Source organism: Oncorhynchus tshawytscha, linkage group LG19 (genome assembly GCF_018296145.1).
Source record: "Oncorhynchus tshawytscha isolate Ot180627B linkage group LG19, Otsh_v2.0, whole genome shotgun sequence".
NCBI lineage: Eukaryota > Metazoa > Chordata > Actinopteri > Salmoniformes > Salmonidae > Oncorhynchus > Oncorhynchus tshawytscha.
In genome coordinates, this window is record NC_056447.1 from 26,486,589 (window position 1) to 26,508,584 (window position 21,996).

Consider the following 21,996-nt stretch of genomic DNA (forward strand, 5'->3'; position numbering starts at 1 on the left):
TTGAGATATCCTCTTGGATTCTGTCCAGATTTCTAAATCTAACATCATGGCTCCAGAGAGCAGCGGTTGTCATGATAACGGGGGAAAGAACATGATAACACTGCACGTTATCTGTCAGGGGTACTTCAGAAAGGTTACCCATCCCGTCCGGATAAGAAGCAGAGTGTGGGAGCTCTGATTCACTCTGGGATACTTGGACCCACTTTGCACTTAGATACAATAACAAAGCAACATAGCAACAAGGCTCCTTAACTTACAGGCTTGTTATTACTAGTACTCTGAAATCTCCCTGAACTGGACTATTTTAGTGTGTTTCTGGGGATGGAGAGAACGAGCTCAGAAGGCAAGGACGGAGAAAGTGTGTCAATGTATATGTGTGTCATACTTAGTATATAGCTATTGATGACAGGTATTTGCTATAAGCATTAACTGTGTCTTTTATAAATCAAACATAATTGGCACAAACACAGTTTAAAAAATAAATAATTATTTATCTGTTATTTTACCAGGTAAGTTGACTGAGAACACGTTCTCATTTGCAGCAACGACCTGGGGAATAGTTACAGGGGGGATGAATGAGCCAATTAGAAACTGGGGATTATTAGGTGACCGTGATGGTTTGAGGGCCAGATTGGGACTTTAGCCAGGACACCGGGGTTAACACCCCTACTCTTACAATAAGTGCCATGGGATCTTTAATGACCTCAGAGAGTCAGGACCCCCGTATAACATCCCATCCAAAAGATGGCACCCTACACAGGGCAGTGTCCCCAATCACTGCCCTGGGCCATTGGGATATTTTTTTAGACCAGAGGAAAGAGTGCCTCCTACTGGCCCTCCAACACCACTTCCAGCAGCATCTGGTCTCCCATCCAGGAACTGATCAGGACCAAACCTGCTTAGCTTCAGAAGCAAGCCAGCAGTGGGTATGCAGGGTGGTTTGCTGTGGTGTTGACAAGGAACTTGTAAGGCAACTTTTTGTTACCTGTTTTCTGAGTGATAGTCATCATATAAGTCTCATATTCCATCCGTATACAGGGACAGATTCAGGAATTTTAGATTTAGAAGGACGTAATGGCCTGACAGTCTAATTGGGGTCAGTGGCCCCTTTAATTTGACAGTGGTGAGCGGAGTTCCCCTTTCCGTCCACACTCCCCAGACCTATCTGGCTGTGTTCAAAAAGAGAAAGCAGCACAATTTAATTCTGTGTGACTTTTACAACAGAGAGTGGCTGGCTGAGCACACTGCACAGAGCCTAGATTAGCATGTTATTCTCAAGGCACTGAGCCTGAGAGACCATGGCAGAAATAGCTGCTCTCACAATGACAGGGACTCTCTCTCTCTGTGTGTGTGTGTGTGTGTGTGTGTGTGTGTGTGTGTGTGTGTGTGTGTGTGTGTGTGTGTGTGTGTGTGTGTGTGTGTGTGTGTGTGTGTGTGTGTGTGTGTGTGTGTGTGTATGTGTATATATATATATATATATATATATATATATATATATATATATATATATATATATATATATATATGAGGGAGCTGTTGCCCTGTGACTACTGGACTTTAGCAGAGCCCTCTCAAATAGCTTGGCAATAAGAAAGGGCGATACTCTGTACCTGACTGTATGTGGGTGAGAGAGAGAGCAGTAACTCCACGTAAACACAGCATACTCATATTTCCCTACGCTTAAAATATACAGGTAACTGCCAAAATAAAGGAAACACTAGAGTAAATGAGGGATACAAAGTATTTTGAAAGCAGGCGCTTCCACACAGATGTGGTTCCTGAGCAATTCACATCCGATCATGCTTAGGATCATGTATAAAAATGCTGGGCAGGCCCAGTTGCCCATTATTTTGTCTACCATGGCTATGCCCATATAGGATGGCAATGCCCCCATTCACAGGGCACCAGTGGTCACTGAATGGTTTGATGAACATGAAAACGATGTGAACCATATACCATGGCCATCTCAGTCACTAGATCTCAACCCAACTGAATACTTAAGGGAGATTCTGGAACGGCGCCTGAGACAGTGTTTTTCATCCCCATCAACAAAACACCAAATTATAGATTTTCTTGTTGAAGAATGGGGTCGCATCCCTCCAATAGAGTTCCAGACACTTGTAGAATCTATGACAAGGCGCATTGAAGCTGTTCTGGCTCGTAGTGACCCAATGTCTTATTAAGACACTTTATGTTGGTGTTTCCTTTATTTTGGCAGTTACCTTCAGTCATTAAGCCATGTTTTATCAAACTGAGCAGTAGTAGGGAAGACATGGTAATGAAATATAACTGTGCTTTTTCTAATAGATGTTAAGTCCCCTATATGGAGGACTTTGAGCGGTTCTGGAATGGTTCCAACTGACATTTTGTTATACAAAGCTCCCTGTGAATGTCGTAGGGTCCAGTGCCTTATAGTGCCAGAAAGCATCATCTGCCTGCTCTCCACTACCAGTCTGTCTGTGGAGCTGCCATGAAGTGTTAGGTTTCACACCCCACATTTGCATAGGGAGTGCCATTTTCTGGCTAATCCAGACAAATAATTGATTTGCTCTCCGTCTGAGTGATGGAGCCCAGCCCGGGAGACGGCATAATAAAGGGGACAGTCTAGCAAATCCAACAGTTGTAGTTTCATCTCGATGTGATATTCTCAGTCGGATTTAGAGATCTCAACAGGAAAAAATATTAAATGATTTCATAGAATTGAAACACAACCACTTTCTCTTGGTCACACGAAATCACTTTGTACGAAGCTAAAGGTGTAACGAGTCTGCAGCAATTAGAATGGTGTTTCTTCATCGCTCAGAGGAGGCTTGGCAGAAAATGCTCTGTTGTCAGTTATATGAAATGGTGCCATATTTGTACTGTCACTAAACATGATCATATTTATTTTACAGTTATAAGGTGAAATCTTAGAGTAAGTTGTTTCTAATTTTATTGTTACTTTATTTAGAAATCATATCTGACATTTCAACCCTATTGCCCCACTTGTATAATAGGAAGGGGAAAAAAAGTATATATATATAGTGTACTATGTACTTGAGATTGTGTCCTCAAAATGGGAGTACAACTCAGCAATGCATAACAATGAGTTTTTCTCCAGAAATGGGATTTCCGATCTTTCTAGAAAGGAAAGGTCAGTTGTACATCTGAATGCTTTCAACTGAAATGTTTCTTCTGCATTTAACCCAACCTCTCTGAATCAGAGAGGGAGGCTGCCTTAATTGACATTCACGTCGTCGGCTCCCGGGGAACAGTGGGCTAACTGCCATGGTCAGGGGCAGAACGACAGATTTTTACCTAGCCAGTTCGGGGATTCGATCCAGCAACCTTTCGGTTACTGGCCCAGCTCTCCTAACCGCCAGGCTACCTGCAGCATTACTAGCTATTGTTTATGGCCAATTCATGAAAAATAATTACATTTGAGTATGTCTACTCAGGGTGGAAATCTACATTTTGCCATATAATTCGACTGGATTTAACATAATATTGCCCAGTGATCCCAGCTGCCTTAAAATGTTCAATGCAGACGTTTTTATCTCAATATCAAATCATTTCTGTTTAACAATTAAGTACCTTACTATTGTTTTCAATAAAAATGGTCAAAAAGAAGCTTCTTAACAAAGAGCAATTTCTCAAGCAAGAATTTTGCTTGGACTGTCTGGGTGGGGTCTGAGTGGGGAGGGAAAAACTGAAAACTAGCTGTTATTGGCAGAGGTTTGGAACTCTCTTTCCTATTGGTCTATTAACTAATTTACAACCAGGTGATGTCACCAGGCAGGCCAAAACTCCACCCCACCAAAACAGGCAGAAATTTCAAACTCTTACACTAAAAAAGCATATTCATAATTTTCAAAATGTCACAGTATTATTCCAACCTCATGATGTGGAAAAATATACAAAACACAGGGAAATCACGTTTTTGACTGCATTGAGTCTTTAAAATCAGTGTTGGGCAACAAAAGGGAATGGTGGGTATAATGCCAGTGTTTACCTTGCTCATGGTCCTATGGGCATGCTTCACCTGGCCCTGGGTCATCTGCACCCCTCCAATCAGCTGCAGAGTGTCAGCCACCTCAGGACTCAGGTCACCAAACGTCTCTCTCTTCAAGGCCAGGGACTCCCTCTGGATCTCTACACACCTCTGACATAGTACATACACAACAACATTGGTTAATGACTACTTAGTGACTGCTTAGTGCATTTTATTTGTGTCTTCCCCTCCACTGATTCCGTATGGCCAGTCTTACGGAGCTTCAGGCAATTGAAGCTCACTATGGTGGCTATTCATTTCACAGACTCTCCTGTCTCAAAAACACCTGTCACCCTCTGTTACCCTCAGCTAGCCTGATCCTTAGTAGCAGATTAAACTATCCCTGTAAACATGACATGACTGACTGCAAGGTGGATTCCCACAATGCCATGTGAGAGAGGGAAGTCCTCTTGAGAATGTCAAACCTCTCAGAGCGACAGAACAGAGATGTCTGTGATGCTGTAAACACCTGGAAGGCATGCTATTAGTGTGATTAGACCACTGGTGTTAGTGGTCTATTGGAGTGTGTGTGAGTATGTGTGTGTATGCAGGACTGACCTCTTGCTGCCCAGTGAGGAGGAGGAAGCGACAGTAGTCATCCTGAAGGTAGAGAGTAACAGTAGCCTGTGGGCCTAGGGAGCTCCTGTATGTACTCAGACTCTCCTCATAGTAGTGTGCTGCTGAGTCTAGTCGCAGATGGAAGATCACGTAATCACTTATGATCTTCAACATATTACAGTATGTTATTTGTTTGCTTATTGGTGCTGCCTGCATTGCTTTTTACGTAGTTTGTCCATTCCTCCACAGCTCATCATTCCTGGTAGTGGTTGCTCATATATTGTTGTTCATTTAATGTAACTATACCGTGAAGTTCCATACATACAGGTCAGATGGGGGTGAACATTGATATGGGGGTGAACTCAAACAACATGCTATTTCTGCAAAACTATAATCAGTCTGCCTTCAAATTTATGAACTCAAAGAGCTTGACATAAGACAGGCAGAAAATGATTCATGTTCCCAACAACAACCCCCTATATAGCAGAGTTCCCCCATAGTGCACTGCAGCAGTCCTGTGTTGTATGAATAGACTCACCATTGTGGTGGGGCTCTGCTACAGTAGAGTAGGCCAAGGCCAGGCTGTGAGCGATGTGAGCCCCATCCAGACCCCCAGGGCTCTGACTCAGAGCTATGGCATGAGCCTAGCAGAAACCCAAACGAAATATGACAGATCACATATCACACTAAGGACTGAGGAGAACATTACCAAACAACAGGTCTCAGAGGCATTCTAACAGCCCTCAGCTCATCTTAAGATAGTCATATAGTCTGAGTAATATAGTCAGTATGTGTGTAATGTTAAGTCATTCATATAGTCGTGTGTAATGTTAATATAGTAACACTGTTTTTGCTAAAGTATATTGATGCCTTCCCACCCTTCCACACTTAAGTTGTATTACCTTCACTGTTATGTGTTGCTGTTTTGTGCCTGTATTCAGGTCTCATATGTCCCTTACCTTAGAGAGGTGCTCTAAAGCTCTGTCGAGGCGGCCCTGGGCCTGTTCGATGGCAGCCATGTCCTTATAGACGGAGCAGGCCTGACCTGGCCTTTCCCAGCCCTCCAGCAGCTGCAAACTACTCTCACACTGACCCAGGGCCTCCTCTGACCTGCCTTGCCGCTGGTACACCCTGCAGGAGAGATGGATAGGGCAGAGAGAGAGAGAGAAAGAGAATGAGAGAAAGAGGGAGGGAGGGAGAGTAAAGAAAAGCATTAGTGGTCGGGCTCTTTCTGTAGGCATGTTGCAGTGTTGAAATCTTGGCCCAGAGTGTTAGTCAGAACTGTGCCAAGAGTGGGGCCTGAGGAGGAACGTCGAACTAGGCCTGGCTGGGTCTAGCGGATTGCTGCCTCTGATGTCAGGTGCAGTGAGTGCAGACTATAATAGGAGATTCCTACACAAAGAACTGTTTACTCCGTCTCTGGCTGTGTCCTTTCAGATGGTCTCTAATGGTCTCTCCTCTGGGAAGACTGAGGAGTGTGTTGCTCTCAGAGCCACATTATAAATAAAGACTTACTGACACTGCCTAACAAGTCCAGCACCTCGCTGAGCAACCACACAAGAGCTCCACACCAGGATGTCTAAATTAGGTTTGTCCTGGTAGTCACAACACAGTGGAAATCCTCCACACCAGGATGTCTAAATTAGGTTTGTCCTGGTAGTCACAACACAGTGGAGATCCTCCACACCAGGATGTCTAAATTAGGTTTGTCCTGGTAGTCACAACACAGTGGAGATCCTCCACACCAGGATGTCTAAATTAGGTTTGTCCTGGTAGTCACAACACGGTGGAGATCCTCCACACCAGGATGTCTAAATTAGGTTTGTCCTGGTAGTCACAACACGGTGGAGATCCTCCACACCAGGATGTCGAAAACAAAAGGAAGACGAAAACAAAAACTGCAAAACTGGTCAAATCACCCCTGTTGTAAGACACTGTTGTAAAAACATGTATATTTGCTGTTGATATGAGGCAGCACGTAGGCAGTTAATAATGTGCCACTCCGAGGACAACACCAGCTCTGGATCTCTGTACAATAGGCCTTCAGTCTGTGGTCTAACACCCTCAGTCACCACATAGGGGGGTGGGTGATGGGATGCTAGCAGGAGGCTGCAGCACAGCAGAGACTTGCATCATCCTCAGCAAGGACACTAGTCAGACATCAATCCATCTAGCTTGCTAATAGCCTCAACACCCCACAGGATTCTAATACCTAATACCTATTTTCTACTTAAGAATTGCACAGTTGGTTAGGCCCTGTAAGTAAGCATGTCGGCGCACGTGACAAATAAACTTTTATTTGATTCAGACACTAATGGAGTCTAAATTCAATTCAGCTCTGCTGTTCGTAGGTGGCCTTCCTCAGAGGGAATACTGTTTGCATCAATACCACAGTACAGGACTACTACTGCAGCAGGAAAACACCCCATCATTAATGAATCCCTCTACATGGACAGTAACGGTAAAGCAGGTGATTTTTTGCTGACAGTCATTTTCTATTATTTACCCCATAAATAATAGTATAGTATAAATGACTAAAAATCAAAACATCAGTGTGTATAGTTAGTGCAGTGAAATTTTGGTTGTGGAGGGTAGCACTAAATTAATATCTCTGAGATTTCCCATCAATCCCTGATTATCAAAGCAAGCCTTGATGGGAGCTGGCCTGCATGGGAATGGGACGGCTTCCCCCCTCAGGCATCAGAAATTCCAGAGAACAGCACAGCCTTTTAGGGCAGCTGGGATGGCTGGCTGCATTATAGCAGAAACTCTGTGTGCCCATTACCCAGGCCAGCGTACTGCCTTCTTATCCACAGACAGACCTGTGGACAATGCCACTGCATCCCCTCATTCACCAGCTGATGCCACCCTCCCAAGCTTCCTGTTCCTGGCACAGGAGGCAGTATGTCATCTGCAGCTGACATCTAATTCAATGTCCACAGAGCAGAGCAATAATGTAATTAGTGATTTTCACATGAACTGCCAAGCAGCCCACACGGCCCTCTGTTTAGTAATGCTTACCAGACCAATACTGACGCACGTAGGGGCCCTCGAAGGTTTGCTCCTTATACAAGGAAAATTATACAGTGTTCACAAAGCCAGGAAAGGAACTATTGGAGGTGGAAATATACAGCAAAATGAATGTTAAACTGTGTTGTTTTGTTGGGCTGTGGGTGCCCTGTTGGAACAAAACACAATCCTTCATTATCATTTCCTTTCCTGTGCCTCAGGCAGCATCAAGTAAATCCACTGTGACAACACCTAGATTTGAGACCAGAATATGACATGTAGCCATAGGAATGCAAGTCAGTGGGGGATGAGAGCCATAACAGCCTGCTCAACTGAGAACCTCTAATGTCAACAGCAACTCACATGCAAAGCCCAGGACTTGTCTTTTCAACCATCTATGTAAAATCTACTTGGCACTTAAATATCGCTGGATTGATTGCTTTCATTTTACTCCTGCGACTCTTTCATACTCCTACTTGTGCCAGACGTTTTCTCCATTAACGTTACGACCAAGGAAATGTTCGTAATGACCTGTCAAACACACCCTGGTAATGGCTGAAATGAGCTCAATGGAATAAAGTACATTGTTTTACCATTGAATCTATTAGAACGCTAGCTTCATCAGGGATTTAACACACCTTGTCGTACTGTTGAATCTATTAGAAGGCTAGCTTCATCAGGGATTTAACACACCTTGTCGTACTGTTGAATCTATTAGAACGCTAGCTTCATCAGGGATTTAACACACCTTGTCGTACTGTTGAATCTATTAGAAGGCTAGCTTCATCAGGGATTTAACACACCTTGTCGTACTGTTGAATCTATTAGAACGCTAGCTTCATCAGGGATTTAACACACCTTGTCGTACTGTTGAATCTATTAGAACGCTAGCTTCATCAGGGATTTAACACACCTTGTCGTACTGTTGAATCTATTAGAACTTCATCAGGGATTTAACACACCTTCATCATTAGGGCTTCATTTAACACACCTTGTCGTACTGTTGAATCTATTAGAACGCTAGCTTCATCAGGGATTTAACACACCTTGTCGTTCTGTTGAATCTATTAGAACGCTAGCTTCATCAGGGATTTAACACACCTTGTCGTACTGTTGAATCTATTAGAACGCTAGCTTCATCAGGGATTTAACACACCTTGTCGTACTGTTGAATCTATTAGAACGCTAGCTTCATCAGGGATTTAACACACCTTGTCGTACTGTTGAATCTATTAGAACGCTAGCTTCATCAGGGATTTAACACACCTTGTCGTACTGTTGAATCTATTAGAACGCTAGCTTCATCAGGGATTTAACACACCTTGTCGTACTGTTGAATCTATTAGAACGCTAGCTTCATCAGGGATTTAACACACCCTGTTTTACCATTGAATCTATTAGAACGCTAGCTTCGTCAGGGATTTAACACACCCTTTCTAACCATTGAATCTATTAGAATGCTAGTTTCATCAGGGATTTAACACACCCTGTTTTACCATTGAATCTATTAGAACGCTAGTTTCATCAGGGATTTAACACACCCTGTTTTACCATTGAATCTATTAGAACGCTAGTTTCATCAGGGATTTAACACACCCTGTTTTACCATTGAATCTATTAGAATGCTAGTTTCATCAGGGATTTAACACACCCCGTCTAACCATTGAATCTATTAGAACGCTAGTTTCGTCAGGGATTTAACACACCCTGTCTAACCATTGAATCTATTAGAACGCTAGTTTCGTCAGGGATTTAACACACCCTTTCTAACCATTGAATCTATTAGAAAGCTAGTTTCGTCAGGGATTTAACACACCCTTTCTAACCATTGAATCTATTAGAACGCTAGCTTCATCAGGGATTTAACACACCCTGTCGACACTTGATGGTTGTTAATTTGTGGAATTTAAAAAAGTTATAATTTAAATCAAATGAGATGTGCTGATACGAAAGCAACTTTTGAAAATGAACACTGATTAAAGTGATATGATGTCTGATCTCGTAAACAATGTAAAGTATGTGTAGATAGGTGTAATCTAGAGCCAAACGTGTTGATTTGTAATCTGAAGGTATCCTGCTATTAACACACTTGTTGAATTTTGCAAGAGAGCGTGACAACAACAGTAAATAATGAGGCAGTCTAGACAGCGCAGGAGAATGCAAGGAGAATGCAGGTAGGGTAGACAGAGCAGGTAGGATAGACAGAGCAGAGACAGAGCAGGTAGGGTAGACAGAGCAGGGAGGGTAGACAGAGCAGGGAGGGTAGACAGAGCAGGTAGGGTAGACAGAGCAGGTAGGGTAGAGGGAGGGTAGACAGAGCAGGGAGGGTAGACAGAGCAGGTAGGGTAGACAGAGCAGGTAGGGTAGACAGAGCAGGGAGGGGTAGACAGAGCAGGGAGGGTAGACAGAGCAGGTAGGGTAGACAGAGCAGGTAGGGTAGACAGAGCAGGTAGACAGAGCAGGTAGGGTAGACAGAGCAGGGAGGGTAGACAGAGCAGGGAGGGTAGACAGAGCAGGTAGGGTAGACAGAGCAGGTAGGGTAGACAGAGCAGGGAGGGTAGACAGAGCAGGTCTTTGGTGGTTGCAGCCCTGTTCCACCCCTTTATGTTAATTTATATGAGTATCTTCATTCATTGTCCAACTGTTGCATTTATTAGAATTGTTTTCAAAACCTTTTAACAATAACTTAGTACAGGTGGCAAAGTAAACTATAATACTGTGATCAGTATTTCATATTGTGCTCATTACACTGGCACCTTGCATATACTGTACCTCTACAATGAGTTAAATGGAAAATCTCCAACTAGACCTGAAACTGTGTGAAAGCTTGTTTTATTGTTCCAGGCTTTTGTGGGGACATTCACACTGGTCACAACATTACAGTCCTGTTGACTAGGGTGCTTACAGAAGCCAGCCAAGTTCAGTCATCCTCCAACAAAAGAGCTTTAGCAAGCTTACACACCAGCGAGCGTCCGCACATTTTTCCAATTTCACAAATTGCGTAAACAAACAGTCAGTCATAAAAACTTAAAAGGATGACCTCACTCCCAAATACTTTTTTACCTCAGCTCCCTTCAAGTTGAAACAACTCTAATGCTACTAATATTCCACACTGAGTATCTGGGTATATTGGTACCACATTTGCCTCAGCCATGTCTTGTAATCAATATCGACTTGTACAGCAAATATTGTGTATTCATGAATTACTCAAATTATGTTTTGACAAATCCATAATAGTGAAGTTAATACAACTTAAGTGTGGAAGGGTGGGAAGGCATCAATATACTTTAGCAAAAACAGTGTTACCCTACAACTAAACAAAATGATCAATGCCGTTTAGTGCAAAAAGCCTCCTCAGTACACAATAATTAGCTATTACAGGCAGAGCAGTGAAGGCAATCATGAAATATGAATGCAGCGCTGGGGATGTGTTATCCTCCTCTGCTCCACTGGTCCAGCAGACACTGAACAAGTGGGAAGTGCAATAACCCCAGTCACAGTCACTGGTCTGCAGCTGCGCATGCTCACACCCCATGGGCTTGACAACAAGCCTGGGAGAACAGCTTGATGTTTACATGGGAAAAACAACAACTTTGAGGGTACTTTAGGTACTTCTACTGTGAGGACCAGGTTAAGATAATTCAGAGACTTTCCATGTCACTACTAGTCTAAACTAGAGCAGAAAAGACCACATTGTTTGAGTGAAATGAACCATTAAAATGTATCTCAATAGATGGATTTGCTCAGTGGACATGTTAGACATTGTCTCCATCTTGTGGCCAAAACCTAATGTCTTTCTCAGTGGATATACTCAGATAAACAGTATTAATAACAGGCTGTTATTGTGCCTTCAAGTTAACAGGCTGTATGTTGACATCTGAACATATAGGTGTATTTGATACAACAGTCTTATCTGAATCTACAATGACACTTCACATGAACATTAACTTGTTTTTGTTGGAGAAGTGCGAAGGTATTCAGACTTCAACCTGAATATGATACTGAAGGAGGAGTCTGTGGAAATAAATAGAGTAGCATAGCGTATGATACCTAAAGAGGAATCCAGTGAATATCAAAGTGCTCTCTGCTGTCACAGCGGACATTGTAGTAAAGGCCACATTGGTCAGATAGACACAATTCTCCAAATAAGTTTCTTTTGAAAGTGATTTGACGCAAAATATTTCTGCAGATCAGTTTAGTTCTCTCTATAATACCTGGACAGAGACGTGGATATCTCAAACTCAGTCTCCATTTTCTCCTCCTTGCTCATGCCTCCTAGCTGATGAAGTTCGACCACAATCTTCTCTGCTTTTCGATGATTATACTCTGCTTCCTCGAGAGTTGGGATGGTTAAAGAGTATTGCGTAATCAATATTAAAGCAGTACTACATTAATTTACCCGTGGACATTTAACCATGCAATTGTTTGAATTCACATTTAGACAATCATTCTCCTAATGTTTTTGGGGCTTCCATTACAAATATCTAATCATTCTCCTAATGATTCTCCTAATGCTCAGGCCTATTTCCTTGAGCCAGAGCTTTATCCAGACAGATTACCAGGATGCGTGCTCAGAGCATGAACTGACCAGCTGGCATGTGTCTTTAATAAAAAAATGTACCTTTCCTGACCTAGTCTGTAATACCTACAGTTGTGGCCAAAAGTTTTGAGAATGACACAAATATAAATTTTCACAAAGTCTGCTGCCTCAGTTTGTATGATGGCAATTTGCATATACTCCAGAATGTTATGAAGAGTGATCAGATGAATTGCAATTAATTGCAATGTCCCTCTTTGCCATGCAAATGAACTGAAGAGAGAGAGGGGAGCGGTTCAATTGTTGTGAAGAAGGCTTCAGGGCGCCCAAGAAAGTCCAGCAAGCGCCAGGACCGTCTCCTAAAGTTGATTCAGCTGTGGGATCGGGGCGCCACCAGTACAGAGCTTGCTCATGAATGGCAGCAGGCAGGTGTGAGTGCATCTGCACGCACAGTGAGGCGAAGACTTTTGGAGGATGGCCTGGTGTCAAAAAGAGAAGCAAAGAAGCACCTTCTCTCCAGGAAAAACATCAGGGACAGGCTGATATTCTGCAAAAGGTACAGGGATTGGACTGCTGAGGACTGGGGAAAAGTCATTTTCTCTGATGAATCCCCTTTCCGATTGTTTGGGGCATCCGGAAAAAAAACTTGTTCAGAGAAGACAAGGTGAGCTCTACCATCAGTCCTGTGTCATGCCAACAGTAAAGCATTCTGAGACCATTCATGTGTGGGGTTGCTTCTCAGCCAAGGGAGTGGGTTTACTCACAATTTTGCCTAAGAACACAGCCATGAATAAAAATGGTACCAACACATCCTCCGAGAGCAACTTCTCCCAACCATCCAGGAACAGTTTGGTGACGAACAATGCCTTTTCCAGCATGATGGAGCACCTTGCCATAAGGCAAAAGTGATAACTAAGTGGCTCGGGGAACAAAACATTTATGTTTTGGGCCCATGGCCAGAAAAATCCCCAGACCTTAATCCCATTGAGAATTTGTGGTCCATCCTCAAGAGGCGGGTGGACAAACAAAAACCCACAAATTCTGACAAACTCCAAGCATTGATTATGCAAGAATGGGCTGCCATCAGTCAGAATGTGGCCCAGAAGTTAATTGACAGCATGCCAGGGTGGATTGCAGAGGTCTTAAAAAAGAAGGGTCAACAATGCCAATATTGACTCTTCGCATCAACTTCATGTAATTGTCAATAAAAGCCTTTGACACTTATGAAATGCTTGTAATTATACTTCAGTATTCCATAGTAACATCTGACAAAAACATCTAAAGACACTGAAGCAGCAAACTTTGTGGAAATTAATATTTGTGTCATTCTCAAAACTTTTGGCCACAACTGTACATGTTTCATCCACACCACCAAACCCTGCACCCAAGAATGACTACCGCCCCATAGCACTCACATCTGTAGCCATGAAATGCTTTGAAAGAATGGTTATGGCTCACATCAACACCATCATCACAGATACTCTGGACCCACTTCAATTCGCATACCGCCCCAACAGATCCACAGATGACGCCATCTCTATCGCACGCCACCACTGCCCTTTCCCACCTGGACAAAAGGAACAACTAAGTGAGAATGCTGGTCATTGACTACAGCTCAGCATTCAACACCATAGTGCCCTCCAAGTTCATTACTAAGCTAAGGACCCTGGGACTGAACACCTCCCTCTGCAACTGGATCCTGGACTTCCAGACGGGCCACCTCCAGGTGGTGAGGGTAGGTAGCAACACATCTGCCACGCTCACCCTCAACACGGGGGCCCCTCAGTCCTCCCCTGTCCAACCACAACTACGTGGCAGCGCACGACTACAACACCAACATTAAGTTTGCTGACAACACAACAGTAGTTGAACACCGACAACGATGAGACAGCCTACAGGGAGGAGGTCAGAGACCTGGCAGTGTGGTGCCAGGACAACAACCTCTTCCTCAACGTGGGCAAGACAAATGAGCTTATCATGGACTACTGGAAATGGAGGGCCAAACAAGCCCCCATTCACATCGACAGGGCTGTAGTGGAGCGGGTCGAGAGCTTCAAATTCTTTGGTGTCCACATCACTAAAGACCTATCATGGTCCAAACACACCGACACAGTCGTGAAGAGGGCACGACAACACCTCTTCCCCCTGAGTAGGCTGAAAAGATTTGGCAGATGTTCAAAAGGTTCTACAGCTGCACCATTGAGAACATCTTGACTGACCGCATTACAGCTTGGTAGGGCAACTGCTCGGCATCCAACCACAAGACGCAACAGAGGGTAGTGCGTATGGCCCAGTACATCACTGGGGCTGAACTCACTACCATCCAGGACCAGGCAGTGTCATTGGAGGGTCCTAAAAATTGTCAAAGACTCCAGCCACCCAAGTCATGGGCTGCTCTCTCTGGTAACGCACGGCAAGCAGTACCAGTGTGCCAAGTCTGGGACCAAAAGGCTTCTGAACAGCTTCTACCCCCAAGCCATAAGATAGCTGAACAATTAATCAAATGTCTACCCGGACAATTTACATTGACCCCCTTTATTGTATCTTAATTTTTCTGCACTGACTCTCTTGCACTGGCTCTACCCACACACTCACTACACCGACACTCATACACAAAACACACACACACGCTGCTGCTACTTTGTTTATTATATATCCTGATTGCCTAGTCACTTTTACCCTCACCCACATGTACAGTTGAAGTCGGAAGTTTACATACACCTTAGCCAAAACCATTTAAACTCAGTTACACAATTCCTGACATTTAATCCTAGTAGAATTCCCTGTCTTAGGTCAGTTAGGATCACCACTTTATTTTAAGAACGTGAAATGTCAGAATAATAGCACAGAGAATCATTAATTTCAGCTTTTATTTCTTTCATCACATTCCCAGTGGGTCAGAAGTTTACATACCATACACTCAATTAGTATTTGGTAGCATTGCCTTTAAATTGTTTAACTTGGGTCAAACGTTTTGGGTAGCCTTCCACAAGCTTCCCACAATAAGTTGGGTGAATTTTGGCCCATTCCTCCTGACAGAGCTGGTGTAACTGAGTCAGGTTTGTAGTCCTCCTTGCTCGCACACGCTTTTTCAGTTCTGCGCACAAATTTTCTATAGGATTGAGGTCAGGCGTTTGTGATGGCCCCTCCAATACCTTGACTTTGATGCCACAACTTTGGAAGTATGCTTGGGGTGATTGTCCATTTGGAAGACCCATTTGCAAACAAGCTTTAACTTCCTGACTGATGTCTTGAGATGTTGCTTCAATATATCCACATAATTGTCCTGCATCATGATGCCATATATTTTGTGAAGTGCACCAGTCCCTCCTGTAGCAAAGCACCCCCACAACATGATGCTGACACCCCCGTGCTTTACGGTTGGGATGGTGTTCTTCGGCTTGCAAGCCTCCCCCTTTTTCTTCCAAACATAACGATGATCATTATGGCAAACAAAAATAGAACTGTTTTGATCAGACCAGAGGACATTTCTCCAAAAAGTATAATCTTTGTCCCCATGTGCAGTTGCAAACCGTAGTCTGGCTTTTTTATGGTGGTTTTGGAGCAGAGGCATCTTCCTTGCTTAGCGGCCTTTCAGGTTGTCGATATAGGACTCGTTTCACTGTGGATATAGATACTTCTGTACCTGTTTCCTCCAGCATCTTAACAAGGTCCTTTGCTGTTGTTCTGGGACTGATTTGCACTTTTCGCACCAAAGTACATTCATCTCTAGGAGACAGAACGTGTCTCCTTCCTGAGCGGTATGATGGCTGCGTGGTCCCATGGTGTTCATACTTGCGTTCTATTGTTTGTACAGATGAACGTGGTACCTTCAGGCCTTTGGAAATTGCTCCCAAGGATGAACCAGATATGTGGAGGCCTACAATTTATTTTCTGAGGTCTTGGCTGATTTCTTTTGATTTTCCCATGATGTCAAGCAAAGAGGCACTGAGTTTGAAGGTAGGCCTTGAAATACATCCACAGGTACACCTCCAATTGACTCAAAGATGTCAGAAGTCTAAAGTCATGACATCATTTTATGGAAATTTCCAAGCTGTTTAGAGGCACAGTCAATTTAGTGTATGTAAACTTCTGACGTACTGGAATTGTGATAAAGTGAATTATAAGTGAAATAATCTGTCTGTAAACAATTGTTGGAAAAATTACTTGTGTCATGCACAAAGTAATGTCCTAACTGACTTGCCAAAACTATTGTTTGTTAACAAGACATTTCTGGAGTGGTTGAAAAACGAGTTTTAATGGCTCCAACCTAACTGTATGTATACTTCCGACTTCAACTGTACATACTGTATTACCTCAATCCCGTACCCCTGCACATTGATTAGGTACCGGTACTCCTTGTATATACTGTAACGGTTTTCTAGTGGTGATGAAGGAGAGTCGGACCAAACTGCAGCGTGTCGATTGCGATCCATATTTATTAAACAAAACGTAAACACGACTAAACACTAAACACTACAAAACAATAAACGTAATGAAAACCGAAAACAGCCTATCTAGTGCAAACTAACAGAGAGTACAAGTAAGACACTAAGGACAATCACCCACGACAAACTCAAAGAATATGGCTGCCTAAATATGGTTCCCAATCAGAGACAACGATAAGCACCTGCCTCTGATTGAGAACCACTCCAGACAGCCATAGACCTTGCTAGACAACCCACTAAGCTACAATCCCAATACCACCACCAAAACCCCAAGACAAACACACCACAATTACAAAAACCCCATGCCACACCCTGGCCTGACCAAATACATAAAGATAAACACAAAATACTTTGACCAGGGCGTGACAGAACCCCCCTAAGGTGCGGACTCCCGAACGCACCTCAAAACAATAGGGAGGGTCCGGGTGGGCGTCTGTCCATGGTGGCGGCTCCGGCGCGGGACGTGGACCCCACTCCTTTAATGTCTTAGTCCCCTCTCCCTTCGTCCCTGGATAGTCCACCCTCGCCGCCGACCATGGCCTAGTAGTCCCCACCCAGAACCCCACTGGACTGAGGAGCAGATCGGGACTGAAGGACAGCTCGGGACCGAGGCAGCTCGGGACTGAGGGGAAGCTCGGGAGTGAGAGAAAGCTCAGGAGTGAGAGGAAGCTCAGGAGTGAGAGGAAGCTCAGGAGTGAGAGGAAGCTCAGGAGTGAGAGGAAGCTCAGGAGTGAGAGGAAGCTCAGGAGTGAGAGGAAGCTCAGGAGTGAGAGGAAGCTCAGGAGTGAGAGGAAGCTCAGGCAGGTAGATAGATCTACCAGCTCCTGGCTGGCTGGTGGTTTCAGCAGATCCTGGCTGACTGGCAGATCCTGGCTGACTGGCAGATCCTGGCTGACTGGCAGATCTGGAAGAGTCTGGTTGACTGGCAGATCTGGAAGAGTCTGGTTGACTGGCAGATCTGGAAGAGTCTGGTCGACTGGCAGATCTGGAAGAGTCTGGTTGACTGGCAGATCTGGAAGAGTCTGGTTGACTGGCAGATCTGGAAGAGTCTGGTTGACTGGCAGATCTGGAAGAGTCTGGTTGACTGGCAGATCTGGAAGAGTCTGGTTGACTGGCAGATCTGGAAGAGTCTGGTTGACTGGCAGATCTGGAAGAGTCTGGCTGACTGGCAGATCTGGCGGCTCCGTGCTGACTGGCAGCTCCTTGCAGACTGGCAGCTCCTTACAGACTGACAGCTCCGTGCAGACTGACAGCTCCGTGCAGACTGACAGCTCCTTGCAGACTGGCAGCTCCATGCAGACTGGCAGCTCCATGCAGACTGGCAGCTCCATGCAGACTGGCTGCTCCATGCAGACTGGCTGCTCTATGCAGACTGACAGCTCTGGCTGCTTCATGCAGACTGACATCTCTGGCTGCTCCATGTAGACTGGCTGCTTCATGCAGACTGGCAGCTCGGGCTGCTTCATGTAGACTGACAGCTCTGGCTGCTCCATGCGGACTGACAGCTCTGGCTGCTCCATGTAGACTGACTGCTTCATGCAGACTGGCAGCTCTGACTGTTCCATGCAGACTGACAGCTCTGGCTGCTTCATGCAGACTGGCAGCTCTGGCTGCTCCATGTAGACTGGCTGCTTCATGCAGACTGGCAGCTCTGGCTGCTCCATGCAGACTGGCAGCTCTGGCTGCTCTATGCAGACTGGCACCTCCATGCAGACTGGCAGCTCTGGCTGCTCTATGCAGACTGGCAGCTCTGGCTGCTCCATGCAAACTGGCATCTCTGGCTGCTCCATGCAGACTGGCAGCTCTGGCTGCTCCATGCAGACTGGCAGCTCTGGCTGCTCCATGCAGACTGGCAGCTCTGGCTGCTCCATGCAGACTGGCATCTCTGGCTGCTCCATGCAGACTGACAGCTCTGGCTGCTCCATGCAGACTGACAGCTCTGGCTGCTCCATGCAGACTGACAGCTCTGGCTGCTCCATGCAGACTGACAGCTCTGGCTGCTCCATGCAGACTGACAGCTCTGGCTGCTCCATGCAGACTGACAGCTCTGGCTGCTCTATGCGGACTGACAGCTCTGGCTGCTCCATGCAGGCTGGCAGCTCTGGCTGCGCTGAACAGGCGGGAGACTCCGGCAGCGTAGGAGAGGAGAAAGGCTCTGGCTGCGCTAAACAGGCGGGAGGCTCCGGCAGCGCTGTAGAGGAGGAAGGCTCTGGCTGCGCTAAACAGGCGGGAGACTCCAGCAGCGCAGGAGAGGAGAAAAGCGCTGGCTGCGCTGAACAGGCGAGGCACACTGAAGGCCTGGTGCATGGTGCTGGAACTGGTGGTACTGGATCGAGGACACGCACAGGAAGCCTGGAGCGGGGAGCTGCTACCGGAGGACTGGAGTGTGGAGGTGGCACAGGATGGGCTAGACCGTGAAGGCGTACTGGAGATCTTGAGAGCAGTGTTGGCACAGGATGTGCAAGGCTAGGGATGTGCACAGGAGGCCTGGTGCGTGAGGCTGGCACCAACTTCACCAGCCGACTAACACGCACCTCAGGACGAGTATGGAGCGCTAACCCAGGTGCCATCAAATCCCCAACACGTTCCGTCGGGCGAATTCCATGCAAAAAGCACCAACACAGCAACTCCCTCATTTCTCTCTCCTCCAATTTCCCCATTAACTCCTTCACAGTCTCTGGTTCTGGTCTCCTCCTTGGCTCCTCACGATAAACAGGGAGAGTTGGCTCAGGTCTGACTCCTGACTCTGCCACACTCTCCCTGAGCCCCCAAGAAATTTTGGGGCTGATTCTCAGGCTTCCATCCGCTACGCCGTGCTGCCTCCTCATATCTGCGCCTCTCAGCTTTCGCCGCCTCCAGTTCTTCCTTGGGGCGGCGATATTCTCCAGGCTGAGCCCAGGGTCCTTTACCGTCCAGTTCTTCCTCCCATGTCCATTTCTCCAGGTGGTGCAGCCTCTCCCACTGCAGCTGCTGCTGCTCCTGCTGCTGCTGCCTCTGTTGCCTCTCCTGTGGTTCCTGCCTGTTAACACGCTGCTTGGTCCGTTGGTGGTGGGTGATTCTGTAACGGTTTTCTAGTGGTGATGAAGGAGAGTCGGACCAAACTGCAGCGTGTCGATTGCGATCCATATTTATTAAACAAAACGTAAACACGACTAAACACTAAACACTACAAAACAATAAACGTAATGAAAACCGAAAACAGCCTATCTAGTGCAAACTAACAGAGAGTACAAGTAAGACACTAAGGACAATCACCCACGACAAACTCAAAGAATATGGCTGCTAAATATGGTTCCCAATCAGAGACAACGATAAGCACCTGCCTCTGATTGAGAACCACTCCAGACAGCCATAGACCTTGCTAGACAACCCACTAAGCTACAATCCCAATACCACCACCAAAACCCCAAGACAAACACACCACAATTACAAAAACCCCATGCCACACCCTGGCCTGACCAAATACATAAAGATAAACACAAAATACTTTGACCAGGGCGTGACATATACCCTCGTTATTGTTATTTTATTGTGTTTTATTGTGTTACTATTTCCTTTATTATTTAGCAAAATATTTTTCATACTTTTTAACTCTGCATTGTTGAGAATGGGCTCGTAAGTAGTCATTTAATGGTAAAGTCTACACTTGTTGTATTCACGATGAAATGTAATTTATCACAGAAACAATGTGGGTAAAGGATATTTTGCCAGCAGCAGAGTGGCGCCTCCCTGTGTTAGGTATATATTGAGGAGACAGGTGAGAATGTGGACCCTGTCCTCCCGGCTGGTGGAGTTGGGGGTGCAGAAGGGGAGCAGGTCACTGGCTCTGGCTGAGTGCTCCTGGGCCTGCACTGCCCAGCCTGTGGGAATCAGGGACAACACATAGGTAATTCCAAGATTTGGTAAGGTATAAATATATACAATTTTAACCGTTATAAACTCTTTATAAATGGTACCTCATTGTAAAGGCTAATCACAACATAATTCACCTTTAAACTGTAGGTATGCTTTAGCCAGTCTGACATGGGCTTGGGCTAGTTTCAATTGCCCATCTCCATATACCAGTCTTGTAAGAGCCACACAGCGGACAAGGTCCTGGATACAAGCATCAAACTGTCCGGACAAACATTTCATTATTGTTGACATACATGACCAACATGATGCTGTATTGAAAAAAGCCTTTATGCTGAGTGGTACTGTACATGCATTATACCTTTGATAAGAGAATGATACCATTTCTGAACATGACAGGGTGACTATGACATCTACAGAAGGTTAAGACAACCTTCACAAACTTTGCAGGTACCTCTGGTTATAGTACTTTCCACCTCACCCCATTGCATGCAGGTGTCATAATGGAAAGCAACTTAAAACCTCTATAGGTCTACCTGTTGAGTGTCTGCAAAGGCTTGGGCCCTGCTATCATACTGGGTAAGTTTTTCCTCAGGAGTCATCATCATCGACTCTCCCGTGTCATCCATTCCTCTCTGAGAGACACTTGCCAGTCCTTTATCACTATGAGGATAAAGGTGCTTTCAAATGATCTACCTGGGTAACACAATCATCATCAGCAGCATTTTTCTAATAATAGACATGCACAATCCACATTGACTCGAATGCGCAGAATTGATCTCTTCGAAAGGATTTTTTTTCTTCCAACATCAGTTTTACAGCAATGCATGCATGCACAAGCACAATGTATAACTTACGATTCTCCACCGTTAACTAATCCAAGTCCTGGTTTGGAGCGTGTGTTTGTCATTGGATAATTATAATTCATTTTTAGATTAAAAAAATAAATAAACCTTTTGCACAATAATTTTATGCCATGTTTGTTTCTTTTTTACATCCGTTGTCGTGGATACGGCAGTATGCGTCATAATCAGCAAAGGTTCATCATAAATCAATGCGCGACATTTTATTTTTATTTTGTTGGTTGTATTCATCATATAACCACAAACAGTTCGCTCGGGGTGTTCATAAAAGCAAGCATCCACTAATATAAAACTTAAAAATCAAAACGCGCTAAATGTAACTTCCTGATAAAATGTCACGTGACCGACAATGTTCTACAGCACCAGACCAACTTTATGCATGTGCAAATATTTGTGCAAATATTTGTGCAGACAAATTATTTTATGTTAAATCAGGCTTTGTTTTTTTTTAGCTCGAATTAATAAAAATATGAATATGTGAAATAAGGCCTGCTTCTCAGACCCGGGTGTGTCTGACAACAGCTGATAAAGTGGCAGGATGTAGCTGAAAATAAATGATGGGGAACATGCCGTGTTAATTATTTTACGCTAGCTTTTTAGGCTATTGCAGAATTTTTACTAAATGATTGGCCTACCCTTATTTTGTGTATTTTGTTACCGGTGGTGATAGTGATGGTTTGTCGGGACTGGGGCTTTCGA

General features: G+C 44.8%; 1 protein-coding gene across 2 annotated transcripts in view; it reads right to left on the minus strand.

Annotated features, from left to right (window-relative positions):
• ttc23 (tetratricopeptide repeat domain 23) overlaps window positions 1–21,642 on the minus strand; it is a 23,369-nt gene extending 1,727 nt beyond the window's left edge. The window contains exons 1-9 of one of the 2 annotated variants that reach the window (XM_024379445.2): window positions 21,292–21,642; window positions 20,971–21,097; window positions 20,572–20,695; window positions 20,286–20,442; window positions 11,812–11,937; window positions 5,548–5,719; window positions 5,127–5,232; window positions 4,589–4,716; window positions 3,992–4,141 (exon numbers count right to left, since the gene is read on the minus strand). In XM_024379445.2, coding sequence (XP_024235213.1) covers window positions 3,992–4,141; window positions 4,589–4,716; window positions 5,127–5,232; window positions 5,548–5,719; window positions 11,812–11,937; window positions 20,286–20,442; window positions 20,572–20,695; window positions 20,971–21,097; window positions 21,292–21,362 — 1,161 coding nt within the window. In that variant the 5' untranslated portion in view covers window positions 21,363–21,642. Of the gene's footprint in view, window positions 1–3,991; window positions 4,142–4,588; window positions 4,717–5,126; window positions 5,233–5,547; window positions 5,720–11,811; window positions 11,938–20,285; window positions 20,443–20,571; window positions 20,696–20,970; window positions 21,131–21,291 lie in introns of both variants that reach the window. The other variant, XM_024379446.2, reaches the window with a different exon arrangement.
• Window positions 21,643–21,996: the final 354 nt, after the last annotated feature.